Raw genomic sequence first — 26,290 nt, forward strand, 5'->3', positions numbered from 1 at the left:
ATCAATAACAACACTTATAAAATAAATAAAAAATAAAACACGTAACTGAAGGGTGTGTGTGCGAACACATATTCAGTGCCTATAGAACTTTTTTTTTGTTTTACAGCCTGAAATGATAATAAATAAATAATAAAAAAAATCCAGCGTGATTTTCATATTTTTCCTTTCAACATTCAAGTGAATTTTATTTTTCAAAATTTCTGAAAATTAATACAAAATTAAAAACTAGAAAAGCAGGGTTGGAAAAGACGAGTCCCTTTAGAATAACCATTATAAACATTCTCAGGTATAACCAATTACCTTCCATATTACACACCAAGTTAATTGGCCTCCACCTGACAACTGTGGTAATTTTAATTTTACTTCAGAATAAAATCAGATGTTCCTTGAGGATTCCACTCCTAGTAGTTCATGGTTACACAAAGAATTCACCATGGTTGGAAAGATGCTTTCAAAAGAGCTCCAAGATAAAGTTGTGGTAAGGTAAGTTAGGAGAAGGATCTAAAAAGATTTCAAAGGCTTTAACTATCCCTCTGAGGACCTTTCAGAGTATTGTCCAGAAGTCGAAGGGATATGGCTCCACCCAGACCTGGCCTAGATCGGGCCGCCCCTCCAAACTGGATGACCGAGCCAGGAAAAGATTGATCAGCGAAGCTATCAAGAGGCCCATGGTGACCTTGAAGGAGTTACAAGTCTGTGCATGTGACAACAATTTCACAAGTTCTACCTGTATGGCAGGGTGGCAAGAAAGAGGCCTCTTCTGAAAAAATGTCACCCTGAGTCTCATTAAAAAATACTGAAGATTCTGATGCCACGTGGTAAAAGGTAACATGTTCAGATGAGATCAAAATTGAACTTTTTGGGCTGAACTCTAAGCGCTATGTTTGTCAGAAACCAAACACACCATCCCTACAGTGAAGCATGGTGGTGGCAGCATGATGTTGTGGGCTTGTTTCTCTTCAGCAGGGACTGGGCAGTTGGTCAGGATTGAAGAGAAAATGGATGCTGCCAAGTGCACCGAAATTCATGAGGAAAACCTGCAGCCCTCTGTTAGACACTTGAAAATGGGCAGGTGGTTTACCTTCCAGCATGAATAGGAACCAAAACATATCTCCATAAAACAACACAGTGGCTAAAGGACAGGAAGGTGAATGTCCTAGAGTGGCCTAGTCAGAGCCCTGACCTGAATCCTACAGAACATCCGTGAATGGACTTGAAGAGAGCAGTCCATCACCGCTCACCACAGAATTTGACTGAACTCAAACAGTTCTGAGGGAAGAATGAGGAAGTATTCTCCAATCTAGGTGCACAAAGCTGGTAGAGACATATCCAAACAGACTGATGGCTGTAATTAAAGGAAAAGGTGCCTCCACAAAGGATTAAATCTGAGGACTCCGCACTTTTCCAAGCCCGGTATTCTAGTTTTTCATTTTTTATTACTTTTCAGAAATTTTGAAAAAAGCTATTTCACTTGAATGTTTTAAGGCAAAATGTGTAAATCACGCTGAAAAAAAACTTGACTATTTCAAAAGGGTATCATGACTTTCTATAGGCACTGTATATTAGGGAGGCTCCGATCGATCGGCAGCCGATCGTTTTCGGCCGATATGGACCCTAAACAGGTTGATCGATGGGCTCTGAAAGTGCAGATCAGAAAAGCTGATCGCAAATAAATATATATATATATATTACCGTGACGTAAATTACCTTACTCTGCGCTCATGAATAAGGCTGGCACTTGCAGCATGAGGTCTGGAATTTTTTCACAGTTTCCGAAAAAGATGTGAAACTTGCTGTTTGCAAGTCATGCGATGCCGAAATTCCAAGAGGTGGTAACTAACAACGACAATTTAACACAACTAACTTCTTCCGACATTTGAGAATGCGCCACACAACAGAATACGGCGAGTATGAGAAACAAGCCTGCGCAAAACAAACCCCAAAGACAGCCGTCACTCAGTTCACCATGAGTGAAAAATTTAGACGCCTGGAGCCTTACAGCAGGGACAGTAAAAGGTGGATGGATATAACAACAAAGCTTATGGAATTGATTCGACTTGACGAGCTGCCTCTTTCTGGGGTAGAAGACACGGGGTTCCAACGGTTGATGTTTTTAACCTGGAGCCATGCTATACCCCCCCGGACCTAAATACCTAACGGATGTAAGTCTCCCTCAACTTCACGAGACCGTTTACACACACACCAACAGACTTTTGAAAGACAATGTCACATCAAGCAGTTTCACAACTGATATTTGGACTTCGAGTGCACGTCCCATGTCGATGTTAAGTTTAACAGTGCATTTCATCGACCCAAACTTTCAGCGAAACAACCTTGTACTGCAATGCCAAGAATTCACGGGGTCACACACAGCCGATGCATTAGCAGGCGTCTTCGGACGTATGTTTGAGTCCTGGGACATCCCAAGAGAGAAAGTCCGTCCTATTTTAAGGGAAAATGCACGGAACATGGAAAAGGCCATAAGAGTGGCAGTCTTGCCCAGCTTACCGTGTATGGCACATACGCTACAGCTTGTTGTCTCCGAGGGAGTAATGTCACATTGAAGTATTTCGGATATCATCAGTTCACAGAGACGCATCATAAGACATTTCAAACATTCCCCGTTAGCTTACTCCCGTCTTCATGATATTCAGAAGCAACTGGGCCAGACAACCAAAACACTTCAACAGGTAGTTCCAACGAGATGGAACAGCAGATTGTACATGCTCCACAGTCTCTTGGAGCAGAAACTGTCTCTTTCTGCCTATGCAGCTGATCATGAATTGCCGTGTTCATTCACCAGTAACCAGTGGAAATTAGGAGCTCAAGCAACAGATCAGCTCATCATCTGCAACAGCTGCTGATGTTGTTCTTTCCATTAAAGCCCTCACACGCCTCCTGGAAAAAACAGTTTATTCTGACCACGGAATGAAAACTTCAAAAACAACATTGCTTGAAGCCGTCCAAAGACGATTTGCTGACATTGGATCTGAAAACCTCTATGCAGTTGCAACCAATCTGGATCCAAGGTGAGAAACCTATTTTACTTAGCCTAAATCTAAATCATTACAGTCTCACAGACAATAAATGCAATGAGATGATGAGATGGTAAATGTTTAGCATCTGTAAGGTCCCCAGGGGCATACGTGTGATTGATCTGAAGGTTAAAGATAAATCAATCAATGTACACTGCCACTCTTCTACATTTTGTCTGTTATTACTTGCCATGTGGCAGTTCAGATGTGCTGTTCTAAGTGTTTAGCAATTCCGATCTGTGTAGCCTACAGAACACGCAACTAATTTCAGATTTTTTTCTCAATTTAAAGATATAAAAGACGATACCGTATTTTCACGACCATACGGCGCACCGTACTAAAAGGCGCAGTCTGAGTTATGTGTGCCGTTACTGTATTTAACACACATACGGCGCACCGGATTATAGGGCGCGGGTTTTATATACCTGTACATATTCTCTACTACGTTTAAATACCTCTACTGCGTATTTAAAAATAGAGCGGGAGCAAAACTGAGTATGTATTTCATGTATTTATTACATGTATTTATTACAAAGTATTTAATCAAAGCTATCAAAGTCATCATCCTCTGTTTCTGAATTAAACAGCTGCGCTAAATCAGACATGCCAGTTTCCCCTTCTTCGCTGTCAGAGTCACTTTCCGTGCCTTGCGGCTCCTCGGAAATGATGCCGGCTTTTGCGAAAGCTCGAACAACAGTGCCAGCAGACACGTTAGCCCAAGCATCTACAATCCATCCGCAAACTGTGGCGTAACTTGCCCGGCGCTGCCTTCCACTTTTCGTGAAACTGTGGTCTCCGTCGGTCATCCATCGCTCCCACGCCGCTCGCAGCCTTACTTTAAACGGCCGGTTCACGCCGATGTCGAGCGGTTGAAGTTCCTTTGTCAGACCTCCCGGAATAACAGCAAGCACAGCGTTCATTTGTTTCACCTTGTTTTTCACATCGGCTGTGAGATGGGCACGCATGGAGTCACAGATTAACAGCGATGGTGATGCGCGGAAAAAACCACCAGGTCTCCTTACATACACCTCCCTCAGCCACTCTTTCATCATCTCCTCATCCATCCAGCCCTTTTTCATTTGCCTTAATAACGACTCCAGCTGGAAAAGTCTCTTTAGGCAAAGTCTTCCTCTTAAAAATCACCATAGGCGGCAGTTTCTGTCCATTTGCGTGGCAGCCAAGCACAACAGTAAAGGAAGCTTTTTCATACCCCGTTGTGCGTATCGCTACCGTTCTTGTCCCCTTCTTCTCCACCGTGTGACTCACCGGGATGTCGAAAGTGAGCGGCACCTCGTCCATGTTGGTGATGTGGCTTGGCTGGATGCTTTTGTCGGCGATGTGTTTGCTGCAGAAGGAGTGGAAGCTTGCCAGCTTTTCAATATAATCCGCCGGACGTTGCTGCGCTACTGTAGTCCTGGTCCGGATGGAAAAATGGCACCGTTTCATAAAACGAAAGCACCACGACGGACCTCCTTGAAAATGTTCAATTTTCATTTCCTCCGCTAGCGTTACTGCTTTTAGTCGAACAGTGACCGTCGAAACGCTCGCCCCACTCGTTCTTTGCTCAATGATCCACCGCTCGAGTCTTTCCTCCAACTCGGGCCACCTCGCCTTATGTCCGCGGAAACTCAGCAGCGTCTTCTTCACCTGTCGGAGTTCGTTTTCCATCTTCCTCCACTTGCGAACCATCGATTCATTAATCTTGAATTCTCTTGCGGCTGCTCGATTTCCATGTTCCTCTGCGTAGCTGATAGCCTTCAGTTTAAACTGTGCCTCATATGCGTGTCTCTTTGCCATTCTCAGGGTTGTTATCACAACAATGTTCTGCATAAAGCACATACCTGTTCTTTTATACACAATCCACGCCCACTATCCCCCTTGAACGTTCACACGGTGGTCTCAACAACGTCCGCAGTAACACACATAGGGCGCACCGCCGCACATTTTGAGGAAAAAAAAAGACTTTTATATGCGCCTTATAGTCGCGAAAATACGGTACTTCCCTGACCATCTCAAGCCACACCTGCGTGATGTGCTTGGGGATGTTGTGGCTGCCCTTCCAGGCCACAGCACTCAACAACCCATCAGCTTGATGGCATGTGGGCTAAGTCACCACAAAAAAAGAAATCAGCTGTCAGCTCTCTACAAGCTATGTTTGCAGAGCTGGTAGATGAAAATGAGGAACTGAGAGCTCAGGAGTCTCCACTCACCTCATAGATTAACCTCTACCTCTCTGAGCCCCTGACATCACATAGTGGACAGCCACTTGCTTACTGGCAGGCTAATAAGGAGCGGTTTCCCGCACTTGCAGAAGGAGCACGAGCCTACTTGTGCACACCATGCACCAGTGTGGATAGCGAGAGACTATTCAGCACTGCAGCACACGTTGTGGATGAGAAAAGGAATAGGTTAACCTCCAAAAATGTAACGATGCTAATATTCATAAAGAAAAACTTGCCATTCATGCTTTCAAGTAATTAAGATAGGCCTTTAAAAATATGGTAGCCTAAGCAGTGCCATAGAGTCTGCTTTACTCAGTTTTGACTGACCAGTTTTTGACTTTTGCTGGCATAACTTGAATAAAAATGGCTGTTTATTTTGTTTCATCGATGGGAATACATTTTGTTTTTTGTTCCATTCAGTAGAACTTGCTTTTTGCCTTTTAGTTAATGTTTATTTGTTTGCGCTAAGGTTATTTATCCATAATCTGTGAACTACTCTCTTGTGGAAAATAACTATAAATATATCTTTTTTTCCATCAAATGGATGTAATTTGTGTTTCCTTGTGGTTAAGGGCTATTAAGTGATGCAGTGGCAGTAAACTACATACCTCTTTTTGTTAAATTATTTTTTTTTCACTTGGGGAGTAAGGCAGGGCATGTAATGTTTGCACATATAAAAAGTTGATAAAAAAAATAGTTTTACCACTTATAGTGGTGCACAAGGCTAGATTGTAAATACAGGACATTGAGGATTATTATTATTATTATTATTATTCTCCCATCCATGCTGTAATCGGTGTCAGCAGATTTATGATTCCTGTGATCAGTGTTTGGATCGGCCCCCAAAAATGCTGATCGGGGCATCCCTACTGTGTGTGTGTATATATGTATGTATGTATATATGTTGATGGATAGATAACTTTATTTATGTGCGTGCGTGCGTGCGTGCGTGCGTGTGTGTGTGTGTGTGTGTGTGTGCGCGTGTGTGCGTCCATAATTATTCATAAACTTTAACCTCCAATAAAATAAAAACTAGCCTGGTACAAAAAAAATTCCCCCTCCTAATTGTGTCATGGAGATATGACTTAAACATACAGACTAGAATGTTTTTTTTTTTGTACCAGTCCTTAAATAGTGAAAAACAGGCTATGTAACATGGGGGTCAATGAGAAACTGCTCTATTGTGCAAATTACTCCCACTGGACACTCGGAGAACTGCAGTTTTTGGCACTTCCTTCCAGCAGCAGGTGATGTTCTCTCTGTGTCATCTGTGGAGTGTGGCAGCTTGTGCATCTCAGAGTAAGGTCCCAAGTCACAATTGTGACTTAAGCGCGACTGGAGTCCGAGTCTCAAACTCAGAGTCCCGATCTCTGTCTGGCTGTGTGAGATTCAGCATAACCTTGGCTTGCTCATCTGTTTTTCTGCAGAAACCAGCTCTCCCTTTTTTGAGTGGCATGCAGTCTTACACAGTGAGGCCATTGTGGTCTTGTGCTGTTGGCATTCTGAAACACTGACTGACCACTCTATCTAACCTTTGAGCGAAAGCGCATGAAAGAAGCTGACTGTACTCCTGTCCTACCAGTACTTACTGAGCCTTCTCCACAGCAGAGACAAGCTGCAGCATAAACTGCAGATTTACTAACACAGAGCATGAAGGAGACTGACTGGCTGCATCATCAACACTGCATTATTACAGGATAGAGGGGGAGCAACAAAGGCAAAAATTATACTTATGCATCAGCACAATGTCGACATTGATGTCACCGATGTGTTGACATTGCACTGATGCATTAGTACAGTTTTGAAAAAAGTTCGGAACTGCAATTACATTTGCAAGTCCATTGTTCAGACTGTGGTCCTGTAAAGGTCACAATGTTATGAAGCATGTTTTAGAAAATTAGGCGCAGTGTGTTAAGTACATTTGCCTAACAACAGGTCCAGTAAACTTTGCAGGTCAGAGAGGCAGATAGCACAGCAATCATCTGACACAGTGCCTTCAGATGACCTAAACTTTTTCAACTGTGTACTGGAGGGAAATAGGGAAAGCCAAACTTACTTATCCAAAATGAAAAATGTAGGCCTATTAAAAATATATAAAAAATAACAGATTTGGATAATTATTTTAATTTATTAATGTTAAAAAAATGAACAATAATTCACAATTTAAACTAATTTATTATTTATTTTACAACTCAGCTACACTTGGGTCTTGGGGAAACTCCTCAAAACCGGGTTAACATTGCAAAGTTCTGTGGTAATTGGGCTCGAGTAGGGCAAGCTGGCTCCATAGTGTTACCAAACACACACCATTTTTAGGAACAAGTTTTTGATGTTCATGCAATTTGGTGAGATCATTGCTCTCATCTTGAAGAACATTTAACTTTTTTTTTCTTTTTTTTTTGGCCTGACAAAGTCAGCCACCTTGGATTTTGTGTGTTAATTTTCATTTTACAAACACATACCACCTAGCTAGGTGTTAAGGTTAAATCATCAGCCTCGCTTCAAACTGCTTTATTAGCATAAACATACAGTAGGTGGCTTCCTGTGGCAAAAAGCTATTGGTCTCCTCATATTTAGAGTTATAAGTTTGTGGTGTACACATACACACCTGCTTTACAGTCACAAAATACATGAGCGCTTTCACACGGACCATGAATATTATGCAGTGAAAAAGCAACCTTATTCTTTTTGGATCAAGTTTGAATCGCACCGTAAATAGCCAAAAATGCAGAAGCTCCATAGACCTCTACCAGACCTTTTTTAAACATCTGTGTATCAGCTGGCAAATTTTTATTACTCCTTAAACCTCAATCCACTGCTGTTCCTAACTTTCACAATAAAAGCCAATATGTACACAATGTACATATGAACTCAGATACATTCAGAGCATTTCACTAAAAGGTTTACAGTAGCTCAGGGTTAGCTTTTCTTGGCTGAAGGCAATACTCACTCCATAGCTAACTGCTAACCCTCCACTCAGCAGCTGGTAGAAACAAGACACGGGACGCCTCTGCTGGTCTTGAGGAGCTGCAGCATTAGTTTGTGCTCAAACTGTAAGCTACTGTATAATCACTTGATATCTTTACAGATGAACTGCATCTCTTCCCTGCACTGGTCGCTCTCTCACATTGCTCTAGTGTTGCACGGTAAACTGATACTAGAAAAGTACCGCAATACCCTGCGATTAAAAACTATTCTATTTCACGTTTTATTGGTATCGGTACTTTATAATCTGTATGACAGAGACAGATATGGCTGAAAGTGCCATGAGTTCTCCTGCTGACCGTCTTAGACAGAAAGATTCTAGTTAGCAGTCCATGCACAGTGCACTGCTACAGTCCAAAGCTTTTATGCATAAGATGACACATGATTTCAATTCAAGCAGTCAAGCAAGCACTCAACAACCACATAATGCTGCATTTTTATTATGATGTGTTTATTAAATGTTAATTTTAAATATTTAATAAAAATAACAAAGGTTTGGGTGGAAATCTGAAGATTTTTTTTTGGGGGGGGGGGGGCTTTCTGACCCAAAAGCTAAGCAGCAGACCTGGTCCTAGACTTAGACGCAGGGAGTGAAATCCCCTGGATGTAATGTGAAGTCAAGCGAGTGTTTATTTAGTGACAAGGGAAGTTTTTTGGATCGAAGCAGTTAGGGGTAAAGCTAACTGTTTAACTGTCCGATGTGGTTTAATAAGAAATAAATGAATAATTTTAAGTTCCACATAGTATTTTAATCTATTACTAAACTTGATGATGTTTTATTTTCCACAGTGGTATCGTTTCATTATCAGTATATATCAGTGGCGGCTGCTGGTCTTTCAAGGAGGGGAAGCTAATTTTTCCGGCCTACATCATAAATGTGTTTGTTTATTTAGATGTAAATTCTACCCTTCGTTCCTTTTACAAGAAAATGATCTGTGACTTTGTCATACCATCTAGGCGTCTTTTCCAACGACTTGACCAGTGTCCTCTCAATGGCCAGCAGAGCTAGGCTGCTTAAACAGCCTTGGCCCAGCTGGAGCTGCTGCGCCAGGCTACTGTGAAGTGTGACCGCCTGTGAGTGTGAGTGATCATGACTGGGGGGAGAGGCTCCGCAGCTGCCGCCCACTGTATGTTTATGCTGCATTTGGGAAAGAAACCGCAGAGTGACAGACCAGAGTCGCCAAACAATTTAAGTCGTTGTGTTTGGCCGTTCGATGGGCGGGACAAAGCCTAGCATTTATCCAATGTGCGTTGGAGTTTGGCTGCAGTGGAACAACCCCCTCTACACTTCCCCATTGAAGTCAGTAGAAGCTGAGCGTTTGACTGCGTAAAGTGCTGTAGCACTGTGGGGATGAATGAGAAGGAAGTTGTGCCGGTTACCTGTGATAAGTAGCTGGTTCTAAACAAAAGATGAAGGCTTTCTAGCGTGTATTTAGTCAATGAAATGTACACACAGCAGTACATATTTCACCACTTTTTTTTGGTGACATTTTAGGGGAAGCTGTGCTTCCCTTGCAGTCTTAGAGCAACCGTCACTGGTATTGTGATATTTGAGGCAGGTATCGTACTAAAGTCATAATTCTGGTATCGTGACAACACTACATTGCTCGTCAATCTTGTAAGTCTCCTCAATCTCTTCCGCCGTGCTTTAGCAACGTCCCCAGAAGGACCTCTATCAAAAATCGCCCGTGGTAGATGAGCTGCTGTCAATATTCAAACCTTTAGTTGAAAAACTGTCACAAATTTGCATCTTGCCTGTATGAATGACATTAGTTTTGATGTGAAATGTTCTAGTATTTCACATTTCCATGCCCATGATAGCGGTTTTCAACATGGGAAAAATGATTGATTTTTCACTTAACTCATCAAACAACTGAATGAGACATATCACTTGCCCGAACACAGAGGTAACTAGCTCTGGGCAAACATTGATGTGGAGCTCTGATTAATACATTGAAGAAGTTACACACAAAACCTTTAATGATCCGTGAACGAGGCTTAGCAATTGGTCAGGCAAAGAGAAGCTAAATTAACACCCCTAACCGGATAATAGAAACCCTGGTAGGCATTATGGATCAAACCCTTTCACAGTAGATGTAATTGCATTTGGTCCATATATTGTGGAAAATCAATTGATACTGAAGTTCTACCTACTCTTCAACTAGTTGATTGGTCCCAAAAAAAATCTCTAGATTAACTAAGTCATTCCCAGCACAATGAAAACACTCTGCCTGGTTCCATTGTCTTCCCCAAATTGTTTTTCCCTGAGGGCGATGTATATATTTTTTATCTTTTGCATGGGAGCGCTATGTATTTACACTCTGCTACAAAGACCATCAGCAGGTGCTGAGCGTCTACTGTGCACTGAGCACTGTGCGTTTTATTTGGTCACCACCAGTTGTTGTTGATCAACCTAAAAAGCTGCGCTCATCACTGCCATCATGTGGATAACTGCCTCACAACAATGGGGAGGGGCAGGCAGGGGTGTAGTCCTGCCAGAACGCACAGGAGTGTTGAGAAGTGAGAAAAACAGAATAGTATTATGTGGTTGACATTCAGGGAGAATAAATAGTTTATCAATTTAATATTTAAGGTGGCTCGTTGGATTCAATATGTCAGCGGTAAAAGACTGTATGACAGCGGCACTATTTACACTGCAGAGATGCGAATGACATATAAGGTTTTAACATTCACAGCAGCTCAGTTGGAGCTTTCTGGAGTGAAGTGACGGAGGTTGGCACCGGAGACTTTGGCCAGAGGACAAAATAAAAGCGTCTCCTCCTGTGATTTTGAAACAAAGCCTGAAGCCAAAGCTGGAAAAGCTAAAACTGAGCTACTGCAAGTTATTTCATTGTATTGAGATCAAGTAATGCAAGTATATGGAAAACAATTCAAAGTGGCCTATAGGATTTACTTCATAAAATATTGCACTAACAAACTTCCCCCTAATGTAAACAATACTCATAATATTTGAACTAGAAGGCATGGACATTGGAATGTGGATACACATTTAACTGCTGTGCTCTAAGGTGTTTTCTTGTCGGTACCTTAGCTGACCTTAGCTTATTCTTCATAGTCTGTGCTGTTGTTAATTCACAGATGGTGAAACAGCATTGTTTTTTCGTCGGCAAACGCTTTCCAATATAGTTTGCAGATTGGCATCTTTTGACATCATTATTTTCAAAGCCAATCCACATCCATGCGAGTGAGGATGATCCAAGTTCAGATATTAAATGACGACATTTATCATCGATTCCAAGGCTGGTAGAGTTTTGTCTCCTGGATCTTTTTGTTCACTCATGTTTAACTTGAGCCATAAACGCAGCTACGTTAGCTTGGTTTGTTGTTGTTGTGGAGCATGAACACAGCATGTGCTGCAGTCATTCTGACTAGGCTTAAACATGCAGTGAATGTGTGGCCTCTCAAAAAAGGTGTGTTATGATTGTTTTGGAAAAATTATATTGACATACTCATTATTGTGGTTGAAACAATAATTCCGATGCTATCATAGACGACATATATCACACACCCCTACTTCCACCCTGTTTATCTGTCAGTAAACAGCTTCTCATTTCTTCCATCCATGTTTGCCCTTGAATCTCCTCCTCTTAATTATGAGTCCCAATGCAAGACTTTACTCTGAGAAGCAACTCAGCAGCCCTGTGTAGTTTGGAGATGATAGTTGATTTAACCGTAACAGTATTTCATTTAAAATAATGAGCTAATAATCGCTACGTCCATCATTGTCACAATAACTCACCTCAAACAGGCCAGACAATAAGTGTGTACCTTATGTCACACTCTTTGTTGATGTACACTCTCAAGGACTTGATTGTGTTACTCAAGCTAATCACTCTAATAGTATTTACATTTTAAAGATTTAATTTATTGAATATTGGGACTAATCACAGAAACTGTGATTGAATATGATCTGGAATTCATTTCTAATAGTGCTAATATTTATACAACAGGACACTCTTTATAATTCATACATTTGAATAATGTATTTGCTTCATAAAAAACTGATATTTATCATAGGGGGATCTAAGAGTAATTCGCCTTTTTAACCGTATGGAGACGTCCCACAAGATGAATATTTCAAATAATAATATTTGATCTTTTCTCTTTTGTGCATGCAGGCTTTCAAGGAGATGCTGTATGCTGCTCAGGACCAGGCTCCATCTATTGAAGGTATCAATTACACACAGACGCACACACCAACGCACACACTAAGATCTGCTCTGTTATTAGGTGGTTAATGGCCTAATAATAACAAGGAATGTGGAGCTACTTTTGGTGTTGGAAACAGGAAGTTTCAATGGACAGGCAAAATAACCAGAATCCTATGAATGTGAAACTAATTTACAACCCCAATTCCAATGAAGTTGAGATGTTGTGTAAAACATAAATAAAAACAGAATACAATTATTTGCACTTCTTTTTCAACCTATATTCAATTGAGTGCACTACAAAGACAAGATATTTAATATTAAAACTGTTTTTTGCAAATATTCACTCTATGAATTTGATACCTGCCGCAGTTCCAAAAAAGCTGGGACAGGGGAAACAAAAGACTGGGAAAGTTAAGGAATGCTCAGAAACACCTGTTTGGAACATTCAAAAGGTGAACGGGTTCATTAGAAACAGGTGAGTGTCATGATTGGGTATGAAAGGAGCATCCCTGAAAGGCTCAGTCATTCACAAGCCAGGATGGAGCGGTACTCAATATAATATTGAACCGTAGGGTGTGTCATCGATGCTGTCTGTCCACATTTATTCATTGAATGTGTGGAACAAGCCGTGCACCAGCGAACTCCTAGTATGTTTAGCAGCGTGCGACACTAAGGCCACCGTCTAGCAAGAGCTGCCATACACACACACGCACACACACACACACACACACACACACACACACACACTGCAGTGAGATTAATTTCCTATGAGCTTCTTCTAAATATAGCTTATCTGGCCTTTTTAGCTTCAACAACACATTTATTTAGGGTTTGTAGTGAAATGAGGAGGTCTTGTTTAGATTATATATAAAATAAACTTCATGATCAGTTGTTCTCTGTCCATCGACACACTTTCAACACACGGGACAGGAATAACATAAAAACCAGGTAGTGTGCTGAGAGTGAAACTGTGAGGAGTCCAGTCAAACCGCAGCCAGCAAAGAAAACAGGAATCTTTAGTCAGCTGTTTGTTAAATGTTGATTGTATTTGACACAGAAGTTTGTAAAATTGCACAAACTGATTCAAATCTGTTCAGAAAGGTTCTTCGGCTTAAATGCTCCGTTATATATTTTCTTTTAGGGTTATGTTTTTACAAGGGGAAATACTTTGATTGCACTGTTCAGTCACTTGCAAAATAATTAAAAATAAATGTAAAAAAAAATGTGATAAAATCGTGATTGTGATTTTACTGTAAAAAAATCTTGATATACTTTTGCCATATGGCCCATCCTTAATGTCTTGCAGGTGCGATCTAACATCAACCAGAAATTTATAGATGAAGTGTTTATTGTCTTATATACTTTGCTATCAAGATTGGCATGTGAAGTTCTTTACCTCCCGCTCCTGAATCCCTTTTATATACGGGGCTACCTCACCCCGCATTATTGCTTAATTATGTTTCTTTGTAAAAATACACTAACAGCCACAATATGACCAAATTGTAAGGCCTCAAAGACTCTTAAAATGTCTTAAAACCTGTTATCAGAGGCATTATTTCTCATCATGTAATGACAGGCCTCTTTGTGCTCCTGCACTGCACAATCTTAAAGCAATGCTAAACAGCATGACTAGCACAATGTCTTTTCCTGGTATCATCTTATTTTGACAAAAGTTTCACCACTAAATGAGTCTATTTTGAGTTAGAGATGTTACGTAACAGAACATAAACTATAAAACAAATCGCAATCATACACAAAACAGTATAATCTCTAAATTAACGTTTTTACCAGAGCATCAGAAAAGACACAAGCCTACCACACATGCCAAACACAAACCCATGCATATACTGTAGCTCATTTACCACTAATGCAGGTTGCTTGCTCTGTAATTGGCTTCAGTTCTGAATCTGCCAGCTGTTTATCGATCTGATGGCATGCGTTTTGCTGTTTGTTGTTAGTTTTCATGAGAGGGTCATCACACTCTCTAACCCACTTGAAACACTCGAAATTGCTCAGCAGCTACTAAAATAAGAAAACCACTCAAACTCTTCCATGGAAGCAGACACAATCAGACGTGTAGGAAATGAGTGAAATGTCAGGTTGTTTATCTATAGTCGTACCTATCAGGTGCTGCACAGTACAAGGACAGTGCTGGTCCGTGTGAAATACTTATCTCTCTCTCAGGCCATCACGGATGTGCTGATGCTTTTATCTCTTGTTGTTTAGATTATTGTAATGCCCTGCTCTCTGTTCTTCCAAAAAAGAACATGTACAACTTAAAATTACAACATAACTCAGCCGCACGCATCCTGAGGAGGACCAGAGGGCGGGAGCACATTACACCAGTTTTGAAATCGCGGCATTGGCTCCCTGTCAGCTCCAGGATCGATTTTAAGGTTCTTTTACTGGTTTTTAAATTTCTTGAACGGCCTGGGGCCTTCTTATTTATCTGCAATACTTTTACCCTATCGACCCTTGTGGACCCTGAGGTCCTCCGGTGCTAGTCTTTTAACCACACCACAAGTAAGAACCAAAACACACGGGGAGGTGGCATTCAGTTAATATGGCCCTGACTGTGGAACAGCCTGCCGGAGAACCTCAGGGCCGCAGAGAATTTGAATTTGAATTTATTGAAAAGGATCCCCATTAGCTGACGCCTAGACGACAGCTAGTCTTCCTGGGGTCCACCGAGGTCATAAAACAGTTTTACACACTGAATTTGGCAAGGTCACAACCTTAGCCAAAAATAAAAACACAACAATAAATAAAGAGCTTAAAATTAAGAACAATAATAAAAACAATAAAAACAATAAAAAAGTTGAAGGATAAAATTCCGTTCATACATTAATAAACAGGACAATCCTTGCTGAGTCAAACAATTAAAATGAATAAAACCTTCTTAGTCTCTTTTTAAAAGCAAATTTTCCCTTTGTATCGCGAATCATAACAGGTAGATTGTTCCAAAGAACAGTTGCCCTATAAAATGCAGTCCTTTTCATTGAGTTTGATTTGGGCAGTGGTAATGCTATTTGTCGACTATCCGCCCCTCTAGTGTAGTGTGAATGTGAATCTGAGCAATATGTTATTTTATCATAAAAAGATCCAGGAGTTTTGGTATTAATAATTCTGTGATAGTATATTAAAATGTTTGCAGATAGTCTATGCTCGACCGTCAGCCAACCAAGACGTTCATGCATCACAGTAACACTAGTTCTTGTGGAACAACTAAGAACCAGTCTTGCAGCTTTGTTTTGAGCCACTTGTAATTGTTTTAGCAGACAGTTTGATGCAGCAGCCCATACAACAGAACAATAGTCTAAATGGCATAGCACCAATGTACAAACAACACTTTTTAGCAACTGCGAATTGATGAATGGTGCACATTTACGTGTAATTGCAACAGCTCTACCCATCTTGCCCACAACTTTGTTGATATGATCACACCATGATAATGTGCAATCAAGCCAGAGTCCAAGGAGTTTTACAGTTTTTACTTGCTGAATATTCTGGCCGTTCAATTGCACATTTATTGTTGGATTATGTGATAATCTACTTCTAGAACCAAATATTATTGCCGTCGTTTTTGATATATTTAGGATAAGTCTATTTGTTTTAATCCAGTTAAATTATTCAGTAATCTCACAAGACAGAACCTGATTAAGTTCTGAGCATGTAGGTGTTGCATAATACAGAGTAGAGTCATCTGCATACATGGTCAATGTTGTCTTATTGAGCACATACGGCATATCATTAGTAAAAATGGAAAATAAAAGAGGTCCGAGGCAGCTTCCTTGTGGGACCCCACATTCAAGAGACTTCTTGCAAGATAATGCACCATTAAAATAAACTTTTTGAGACCTATAAGACAGATAGCTTGCAAACCACTTGATAGCAGAAGAAGTGAAACCATAACTAACAAGTTTGGAAATCAAAATGCCATGGTCGATCACATCAAAAGCAGCACTGAAGTCGAGTAATACAGTACCAACAAGCATTGAGGCATCAATTGATGTTAACCAACTATCAGACATTTGGGTCATTGCAGTGCAGGTGGAATGACCAGACCTATATGCATGTTGGAACTTAGTTGTTAAATTATTATGAGAAAAGTAATGTTGTACTTGCTTAAATACAATCTTTTCCAGCAATTTACTAAGAACAGGCAAAATGCTAATAGGCCTACTATTCGGGCCACAGAAAGTGGATTTTGTGTCTTTGGGTAAAGGAATGATCTTTCCCTCCTTCCAGATTGTTGGACACACACCACTAGTGAGACATCTGTTGAATATGTGACAGATTGGTTTAGAAATATGTTCCACGGATAATCTCAACAGCTTGCTATCTAAATTGTCTGTACAAGCAGACCCACCCATAGTCAAAGATCTCAGCAACATTTCCACCTGCACAACATCAACCTGATTGAATTCAAAAGTACTCTCTTTGTCCTGCATAATGAACTTTTTGATCAGCTCATCAGAGTTTGATACAACTGTACAATCCATGCTCTCTCGGAGTTTGGTAACCTTATTGACAAAGTAATCATTGAAATAATTAGCAATCTGTGATGGCTTGGTTAAATAAACTCCATTCACTTCAACAAAAGAAGTTCAGGTAGATTTTTTCCCCATGATTTCATTTAGAACATTCCACATTCTCTTGCTATCTGTACAACTATTGTAGATCCTCTTTTGAAAATGTTGTTTCTTTTTCTCTCTGTTCACCTTGGTTACTTGATTCCTTAAAGTACAGTAACATTTTCTGTCTTCAAGAGAGCCCGAAAGAACAAAAACCTTTTTGGCTTCATCCCTTTGAGCCATCAAAGACTTTAATTCAGTGTCGATCCAAGGGGCACTTTTGGGTTTTAACAGAAAATGTTTTAAGTGGGGCATGATTGTTGACAACTCCCATGTAAAGATCCATGAATAACTTAAGGGATATATCGACATCATCAATGGCACACACCAAATCCCAATTAATGTTAGACAGATCCTTAAGAAAGTTCTCCTCATTAAATGCTCTATATGATCTTTTCATGATGATTTTAGGACAGGATCTAGGTAGCTTTGATCTCCTGGAGACAGCAACACAGTTATGGTCACTGAAGCCAACTATAACAGAAACAGGTGTTGAGCATAGATCAGGATTATTATTGTAAATATGATCAATACATTTTGAGGTTAAAGATCCCAAACTATTACTTGAAATTCTTGTGGGTTGATCAATTAATTGAGATAAGCCACAGGTGTCTGTCATAGATTTAAGCTTATTCTTCAGAGGACAATCAGATAACCAATCAATATTTAGATCACCCAGCCAGTATAACTCCCTGTTTTCCTCGGTCACTTTGTCCAGCATATTGCATAAATCATTTAAATACTCTATCCTGGCACTCAGTGGCCTATAACAGCAACCAATAAGTATTGGTTTTAAGAATGGAAGTTGCACCTGTAACCATAACACTTCAACTTCATCAACCATTAAGTCATGTCTCAGTTTCACAGGGAAATGATTACGTATGTAGATGGCCACGCCACCACCAAACCTGTTCCGATCATGTCTATAAATTGAAAACCCCCCTATATCAACATCTGTATTGTCTACAAAGTCATCCAGATGGGTTTCAGAAATCATAAGTATGTCTATTTTATTAAGTTGCAAAAATAAAGTAAGATCATGAATTTTATTCCTCAGACTACAAATATTAATATGTGCAAGGATTAAGCCTTTAGGCAGTTTATTTATACTAGTCATCTTAGATGATGGTAACTAAGTGAGATAAATAAAATGACAAATCAATTAGCATTATGTTACTTATTTGTATTCCCATTGCAATTGCTTGCTTGAATTGTGTTTGGAGATGGATATGTAATCAGTTTGTCATAGCGGAGAAAGGCTATTTCCCCTCTTTCTCTTGCTGCCTTCATTGCAGGTATCAGTTCTTTACGTTTTTGACGGACATATTCTGGAAAATCTTCATTTAAGAATATTTTAGTGCCCTTTAAGCATTTTGCTTTGACCATGACCTGTTGTTTATCCTTATGGCTTAAGAATTTCACCAGAATGGGCCTTGGTTTAGTTGGGTTGGTAGTCTTGAACCTACCAATTCTGTGCACTTTATCAATAATCATTTTATTGTAGTCTAGTTTTAAATGATCTTGAAAAACCAGCTTGACCTTTTCTTCAGAATCATGCCACTTCTCATGTGGTATTTCTGGGATGCCATCAATGAGAATGTTATTCTGTTTACAATGTGTCTCCAAACTGTCTGTTTTTGAGTCTAAGACCAACATTGATTCCGCCAATTTATTAACATCCTCCATGTTTGAATTACACCCCTTGTTTAGCTCTTTTTGAGCAATTCTTAAGTCATCTACCACCTTTTGGGTGTAATGTAGACTTGTCTTTAAATCCTGGAGCTCTTTGACTAGCCCATCCATTCTCTTGGTGGTAGTATTCATTATAATTTCAGTAAAGTTTCTGTAGTTCTGTTCTTGTTGTTGCAGCAGTGCTTTGAAGTGCACCCGTTCCTGCTCAAGTAGTTCACGTACCTGTGAGGTGGAGATGTAATCCTCACTGCTGTTTGTGTTGCCGCCTCTCGGCATTGTCAATTAAATCCACAGCAAATGCAGTAAATAACTGTACATTCATCAGCAGCAGCACAGACCACTGTTGCGGCTAGGGGCCCAGGCTGTAGCAGATGGAAGCCAGGCAGAGGCTAGCAGAGATCCAGGCCAGCAGATGGAAGCCAGGCAGAGGCTAGCAGATCCACGCTAGCAGATGGAGAGCCAGGCAGATGCTAGCAGAGACCCAGGCCAGTAGATGGAAGCCAGGCAGAGACTACAGAGTACCAAGCTGTAGCAGATGGAAGCAAGGCAGAGGCTAGCAGACCCAGGCTAGCTGATGGAAAGACAGGCAGAGGCTAGCAGAGATCCAGGCCAGCAGATGGAAGCCAGGCAGAGGCTAGCAGATCCACGCTAGCAGATGGAGAGCCAGGCAGAGGCTAGCAGAGACCCAGGCGTCTTTCTGCTAAATGTTTCTTCCGTCGGTTGTGGAAGAGAAGTCAGATTTTCTCCGGTCAAACCGATAAATCCAGCGGACTCTCCCGTCTCAGTCTGCGGCTCCAGAGGCAGCAGAGCCAGGGGACTCGTGTTCACGCTGCTCGATGATCAATGTGTGTGGAGTACACATCCACTCTACTCTGTCACATCCAGAACTGAACTTGAAGTCACACAGTGTCGCTGTTCAGGTGAGCGGAGGGTCGACCGTGTGTCTTCGCTGCTGTGTTTCCTGCAGGGCGGAGGCTCTTTACCTGCTGCTGCTGCCTGCAACACCTTCCTGGTTGTTGCTTGTTTTTTTTTTTGTTGTTTTTTTAAAAAGAGGCTCAAGACCCACCTTTTTAATCAGGCTTTTAACTGACCTGTTTGATACTTTCTAATTCCTTTTATGCTTCTTATTATTTTTAGCTTCTTTTCCTTTGAATTTCCCCATTCGTGGGACTAATAAAGGAATTCTTCTTCTTCTTCTTTCTTTTTATACTGTTTCGATTGTTTTTATTCCCTCAGTTTTTAGCCTCCATTCTTTTTATCTTATTTTACTGTTATGACTGTTTTTATTCCCTCATTTTTTAGCTTCTTTTCTATTTATCTTATTTTACTGTTTTGACTGTTTTAATTCCCTGAGTTTTTAGCTTCTATACCTTTTTATCTTATTTTACTGTCATAGCCCCTCGGTTTTCCAGTGTTTCCTCCTGGGGGCCGACCACACCGGAGTTGTGCACTGATGGGGGTGCTGTCCCGTGGACAGCCCTGGCCCGGGTGGTTAGATAGCTCTACACCTTGGTGTGGTGTCTCCTGTCTGCATGGGCTGGGGGGAGGCTCCCCAGCCCAGGGCTGCCTTATTTTCTGTAAGGCACTTTGTGCTACTGTAAAGTATGAAAAGTGCCATATAAATAAAGTTAATTTAATTTGATTATCTCAAATCACTGTTTTTGAATGTGTCTGATCAAAAATTATTTAGCTGACAATTTGGAACATCGGTGTCGGTGGTGTATTATTCACGCATCACCTGTTTCAAATCATTGTATTCTGTTTTTATAAATGTTTTATACAACATCCCAACTTCATTGGAATTAGGATTGTATAAGGCTGATCTTGGCATACTTGTTACCTATGGATCTACATCCTTTAAAAAAGTATGGGAAGTTATTGTCTTTACTCTCAGGACATATTCCTTCCTACTATCCCTAAAGTCAGTGCTGAACTGGGAAAAAGGGCGTTTAAGTTTGCTGCTGCCTCTGATTGAAACCAGTTACAAAACAACCTGAATCTTTAGGAGCTGCTCTCATTGGACATATTTAAAGCGATGCTAAAAGACTTACAGCCGTTACATCTGGCTGTAGATGTTTGAATTTGAAATATTGTTTTAATATCTTAGAAGATGTTTTTTTTCTCGTTAGTGTGTCTGAAAGTCTGTTACCTGTGCTTCTACCTGTCTTGCCCACGACACTGTTGAAAAATATATTTTCTCACTGGACATCTCAATGAGTTGTTTTCCTGGTTAAATAAAGGTTATAGTTATTAGATTAGATTTTCATCTATTTAATTGCCATTTAAGTTAATATCTATCACAGAGCGAGTTAAACAATGGTGATTGATCATATGACCCACTAATGAAAACACTTGTTGCTTTTTTGCTGAGTATTCCAATATCCGTGTCTGCGTAGACATTCGCGAGCTAAATAAACGTGTGTGTGTGTGTGTGTGTGTGTGTGTGTGTGTGTGTGTGTGTGTGTGTGTGTGTGTGTGTGTGTGTGTGTGTGTGTGTGTGTGTGTGTGTGTGTGTGTGTGTGTGTGTGTGTGTGTGTGTGTGTGTGTGTGTGTGTGTGTGTGTGTGTGTGTGTGTGTGTGTGTGTGTGTGTGTGTGTGTGTGTGTGTGTGTGTGTGTGTGTGTGTGTGTGTGTGTGTGTGTTTCAAAACAAAAACTATGCTAAAATGTCTCTTCATTTTCGTTGACCAAAACGAGGCGAAATAAGTTGTTTCGTCTCGTTTAGTCATGTTATTATTTTTATTATGCAGTTCTTCTGTTTCCTGTGTCTGGCGTCTGGCCGACGTCAATTCCTCATTCCCCATACACGGCATTATTTAGAGTCAGAAGATGCAGCTGCTGTGGGTTAGTGTTAAAGACAGGGGACACATTTGGACACACTTTCATTACATAGACGTGTTGTGGAAAAAGATGGGGAGAAATACTGCAAAAAAATCACAGGAAAAACACCACGAATCTTAAGAGACATCTCAGGGCATCCCATAATGAAATTTAGGTAAGTCAAGACATTAATGTAATTATACTTTCTGTTTTAGAAAGCTCATGCGACAATCCAACTCATGAGGCTACAGTTAATGTGTCAGATTTTAACGCTAGCTTTAGACGTTAGCTACTAGAGCTGAGAACAAATGTGTGTGACTAGTGTGTGTGAATATTTGTTTGTGAGAGAGGTGTAAATTGTGAGTGTAAAGTGGGTTTTTAGTTCCTACCTGATTGACTCACTCTATAAGTCCACTAAGCATCCCTTGTTGGCCAAATAGTTTCACTAGTTTTGTCACATAGCAGTCACACTGGACTGAATTTGGCATCAACATGAATTTGAATAACTTGTTCTAGACCCGTACATGCATGTAAACAAAAGATATTTGCATGGGTTTGGCTAAAAGAAAATGTTGGTTTTGTCAGTACTACTAGGTACTTTTGTTATATTGATTGCAATTGCATTACTTATTATGTAATTGCATTATTAAAAAGAGACACACTTCGTTGACTAAAACTAGACTGAAATGTCAAGTTTTCGTCGACTAAAACTAGACAAAAATAGTCATGGACAATTATGACTAAAATAAGACTTAAATGCTCAGACTTTTAGATGACTGAAACTTGACTAGACTAAAAAGAATATAACAAATTTAGATTAAAAAAATATTTTAACCCTCCGCCTCCAAAGTGTGATGTCATCAATAATATCGCTAGACTAGGAAGGTTTTCATATTAGGGAGACCATCCATTCTTCAACAGCAGAAGGCTGCTCAACATTATATTCTTACCTGGGTTAGACACTCCCGAGGTTGTGGTGGCGCTAGATGCAGAAAAAGCCTTCGTCCGGGTAGATTGGGGCTTTTTATTTTTCATTTTGGAGAAATTTGGCTTTGAATCTAATTTTATTTCTTGGGTTAAGCTTCTGTATGTAACCCTCTCTGCATCTGTCAACACGGTGTCTGTTAAGCATATTTCCCTCTCAATCGTGGGACCTGGCAGGGCTGTCCGCTCTCAACCATGTTCTTCAACAAAGCCATCGAGCCATTAGCCATCTGGATTAGAAACCAGAATGAGTTTGAAGGCATCACTTGTTTTGGTCTAGTCCACAAGCTTTCCTTATATAACGATGACATTCTCTTATTTATTTCAAACCCCACATCCTCCCTCCCCCCATTTTTATCAATCCTGGATCAGTTTGGGAACCTATCGGGGTATAAGATGAATATTCTGAAGAATTTGTTATTTTTTGGCAACAACTTGGCAAGATCGCTCCCACAATCTATATTCCCCTGTAAAACAGCTGACAAGGGGTTCAAGTATTTGGGGGTGTTTATCACCAGCTCCTTCAGGGACCTTTTTAAAGAACATCCAGCCACTATTCGATACATGCAAGTCAAATTTGTCTAGATGGGTGGGCCTCTCCCTGTTCCTCGCAGGCTGGGTTAATCTTATTAAGATGGTAATTTTACCAAAGTTTCTGTATCTTTTTCAACACCTTCCAATTTGTCTAAATAAATAGTTTTTACAAATCTAGATCAACAGCCTAACACCTTTATTTGGTAGAATAAACCAGCCCGTATCAAAAAACATATTATTCATCTCACTCATTCAACTAAACCTGAAGGTGGACTAGCTCTTCCTAATTTCTACCACTACTTCTGGGCCTACAACATAAATAAGTTTTTATATTGACTCCATGGTGAAGTCGCAGAAACCTGTCCGCCCTGGGCTCATACTGAGATAACATCTTCCTCCTGCTCTCTGCATTCTACAATTTTCTCACAGCTCCCCATAACCGCTCATAAGGGCTCATCTAATCCGGTTGTAACCAATACCATTCAAATTTGGATCGAGTTCACAAAGCATAACGGCTTGCAAAGGGCTTCAATCCTTGCCCCAGTTTTGAATTACCGTATTTTCGCGACTATAAGGCGCATATAAACGTCTTTTTTTTTTCTCAAAATGTGCGGCGCGCCCAATAGTGCGGTGCGCCCTATGTGTGTTACTGCGGACGTTGTTGAGACCACCGAGAGAACGTTCAAGGGGGATAGTGGGCGTGGCTTGTGTATAAAAGAACAGGTATGTGCTTTATGCAAAACATTGTTGTCTTAACAACCCTGAGAATGGCAAAGAGACACGCATATGAAGCACAGTTTAAACTGAAGGCTATCAGCTACGCAGAGGAACATGGAAATGGAGCAGCCGCGAGAGAACTCAAGATTAATGAATCGATGGTTCGCATGTGGAGGAAGATGGAAAACGAACTCCGACAGGTGAAGAAGACGCTGCTGAGTTTCCGCGGACATAAGGCCAGGTGGCCCGAGTTGGAGGAAAGACTGGAGCGGTGGATCATTGAGCAAAGAACGAGTGGGGCGAGCGTTTCGACGGTCACTATTCGACTAAAAGCAGTAACGCTAGCGGAAGAAATGAAAATTGAACATTTTCAAGGAGGTCCGTCGTGGTGCTTTCGTTTTATGAAACGGTGCCATTTTTCCATCCGGACCAGGACTACAGTAGCGCAGCAGCGTCCGGCGGATTATAATGAAAAGCTGGCGAGCTTCCACTCCTTCTGCGGCAAACACATCGCCGACAAAAGCATCCAGCCAAGCCACATCACCAACATGGACGAGGTGCCGCTCACTTTCGACATCCCGGTGAGTCACACGGTGGAGAAGAAGGGGACAAGAACGGTAGCGATACGCACAACGGGGTATGAAAAAGCTTCCTTTACTGTTGTGCTTGGCTGCCACGCAAATGGACAGAAACTGCCGCCTATGGTGATTTTTAAGAGGAAGACTTTGCCTAAAGAGACTTTTCCAGCTGGAGTCATTATTAAGGCAAATGAAAAGGGCTGGATGGATGAGGAGATGATGAAAGCGTGGCTGAGGGAGGTGTATGTAAGGAGACCAGGTGGCTTTTTCCACGCATCACCATCGCTGTTAATCTGTGACTCCATGCGTGCCCATCTCACAGCTGATGTGAAAAACACGTTGAAACAAATGAACGCTGTGCTTACTGTTATTCCGGGAGGTCTGACAAAGGAACTTCAACCGCTCGACATCGGCGTGAACCGGCCGTTTAAAGTAAGGCTGCGAGCGGCGTGGGAGCGATGGATGACCGACGGAGACCACAGTTTCACAAAAAGTGGAAGGCAGCGCCGGGCAAGTTACGCCACAGTTTGCGGATGGATTGTAGATGCTTGGGCTAACGTGTCTGCTGGCACTGTTGTTCGAGCTTTCGCAAAAGCCGGCATCATTTCCGAGGAGCCGCACGGCACGGAAAGTGACTCTGACAGCGAAGAAGGGGAAACTGGCATGTCTGATTTAGCGCAGCTGTTTAATTCAGAAACAGAGGATGATGACTTTGATGGCTTTGATTAAATACTTTGTAATAAATACATGTAATAAATACATGAAATACATACTCAGTTTTGCTCCCGCTCTATTTTTAAATACGCAGTAGAGGTATTTAAACGTAGTAGAGAATATGTACCGGTATATAAAACCCGCGCCCTATAATCCGGTGCGCCGTATGTGTGTGTTAAATACAGAAATGGCACACATAACTGAGACTGCGCCTTTTAGTACGGTGCGCCGTATGGTCATGAAAATACGGTACTATGCGTTTCTCCCTCCCTGCACCGACCCTGCATTCCGCATATGGTCAGATAAGGGCCTCAAAACTCTTAAGGACCTGTATGACGAACCTGTCTTTGCGTCCTTTGCATTTATGTCGGACAAATACAGCCTGCCTAATGGCAGAACCGCCCCCCTGAAGCCGAGATGGACCAATTTCATGTCTCTCAGTGTACAACACAATCGACTTATATCAATCATTTATAATAAGGTTGCTCTTCTGAGCCCAGTCCCCACTGTATTACCTGAAATTGCGTGGGAAAAGGATTTGGGGGTAGACATTACTGAGGTCCAGTGGAGGGACTTCTAAAACTGGTCCACTCATCCTCGATTTTTGCCAGACACGGCCTATTATAGTGGAAGGTGTTCCATAGAGCCTGTTTCACTAACGCTAAATTGGCTAAGATATATCCTAGTCACAGTGATGCTTGTAACCGTTGTAAGCAGTCCCCAGCCGACCACACACACATGTCCTGGACGTGCCCGAAGCTTGCTGAATTTTGGTCCGATATATTTCAAACCCTTAACACCAGGCTCCTAACACAAATTTGGAACCCAATCCCCTGACTGCTCTTTTTGGGCTCCCTCCATCCAAAAATCCACCCTGCTCGCCAGACGTAACATTCTCTCAAACATGTTTCTCCACCGACTCATTATAGTTCATTCATTCATTCATCTTCAACCGCTTGTCCCTATCAGGTTCGCTGGAGCCGATCCCAGCTGACATCGGGCGTGAGGCGGGGTACACCCTGGACAGTACGCCAGTCTATCGCAGGGCACATAGAGACAAACAACCATTCACACTCACATACACACCTACAGGCAATTTAGAGTCATCAATTAACCTAACACGTGCATGTCTTTGGATTTGAACCAGGAACCCTCTCCCTGTGAGGCGACAGAGCTAACCACCACACCACCGTGTCGCAACTCAT

The 26,290-nt window shown here is 41.2% G+C and overlaps 1 protein-coding gene across 1 annotated transcript in view; it reads left to right on the forward strand.

The window, feature by feature from the left end:
- LOC310957335 (xenotropic and polytropic retrovirus receptor 1 homolog) overlaps nucleotides 1-26,290 on the forward strand; it is an 86,849-nt gene that overhangs the window by 15,720 nt on the left and 44,839 nt on the right. Inside the window, exon 2 of the mRNA XM_083927853.1 lies at nucleotides 12,382-12,433. Within this exon, the coding sequence (XP_083783979.1) occupies nucleotides 12,382-12,433 (52 nt within the window). The remainder of the gene's footprint in view (nucleotides 1-12,381; nucleotides 12,434-26,290) is intronic.

Source organism: Echiichthys vipera, assembly GCF_963691815.1.
Source record: "Echiichthys vipera genome assembly, chromosome: 15".
Lineage (NCBI taxonomy): Eukaryota > Metazoa > Chordata > Actinopteri > Perciformes > Trachinidae > Echiichthys > Echiichthys vipera.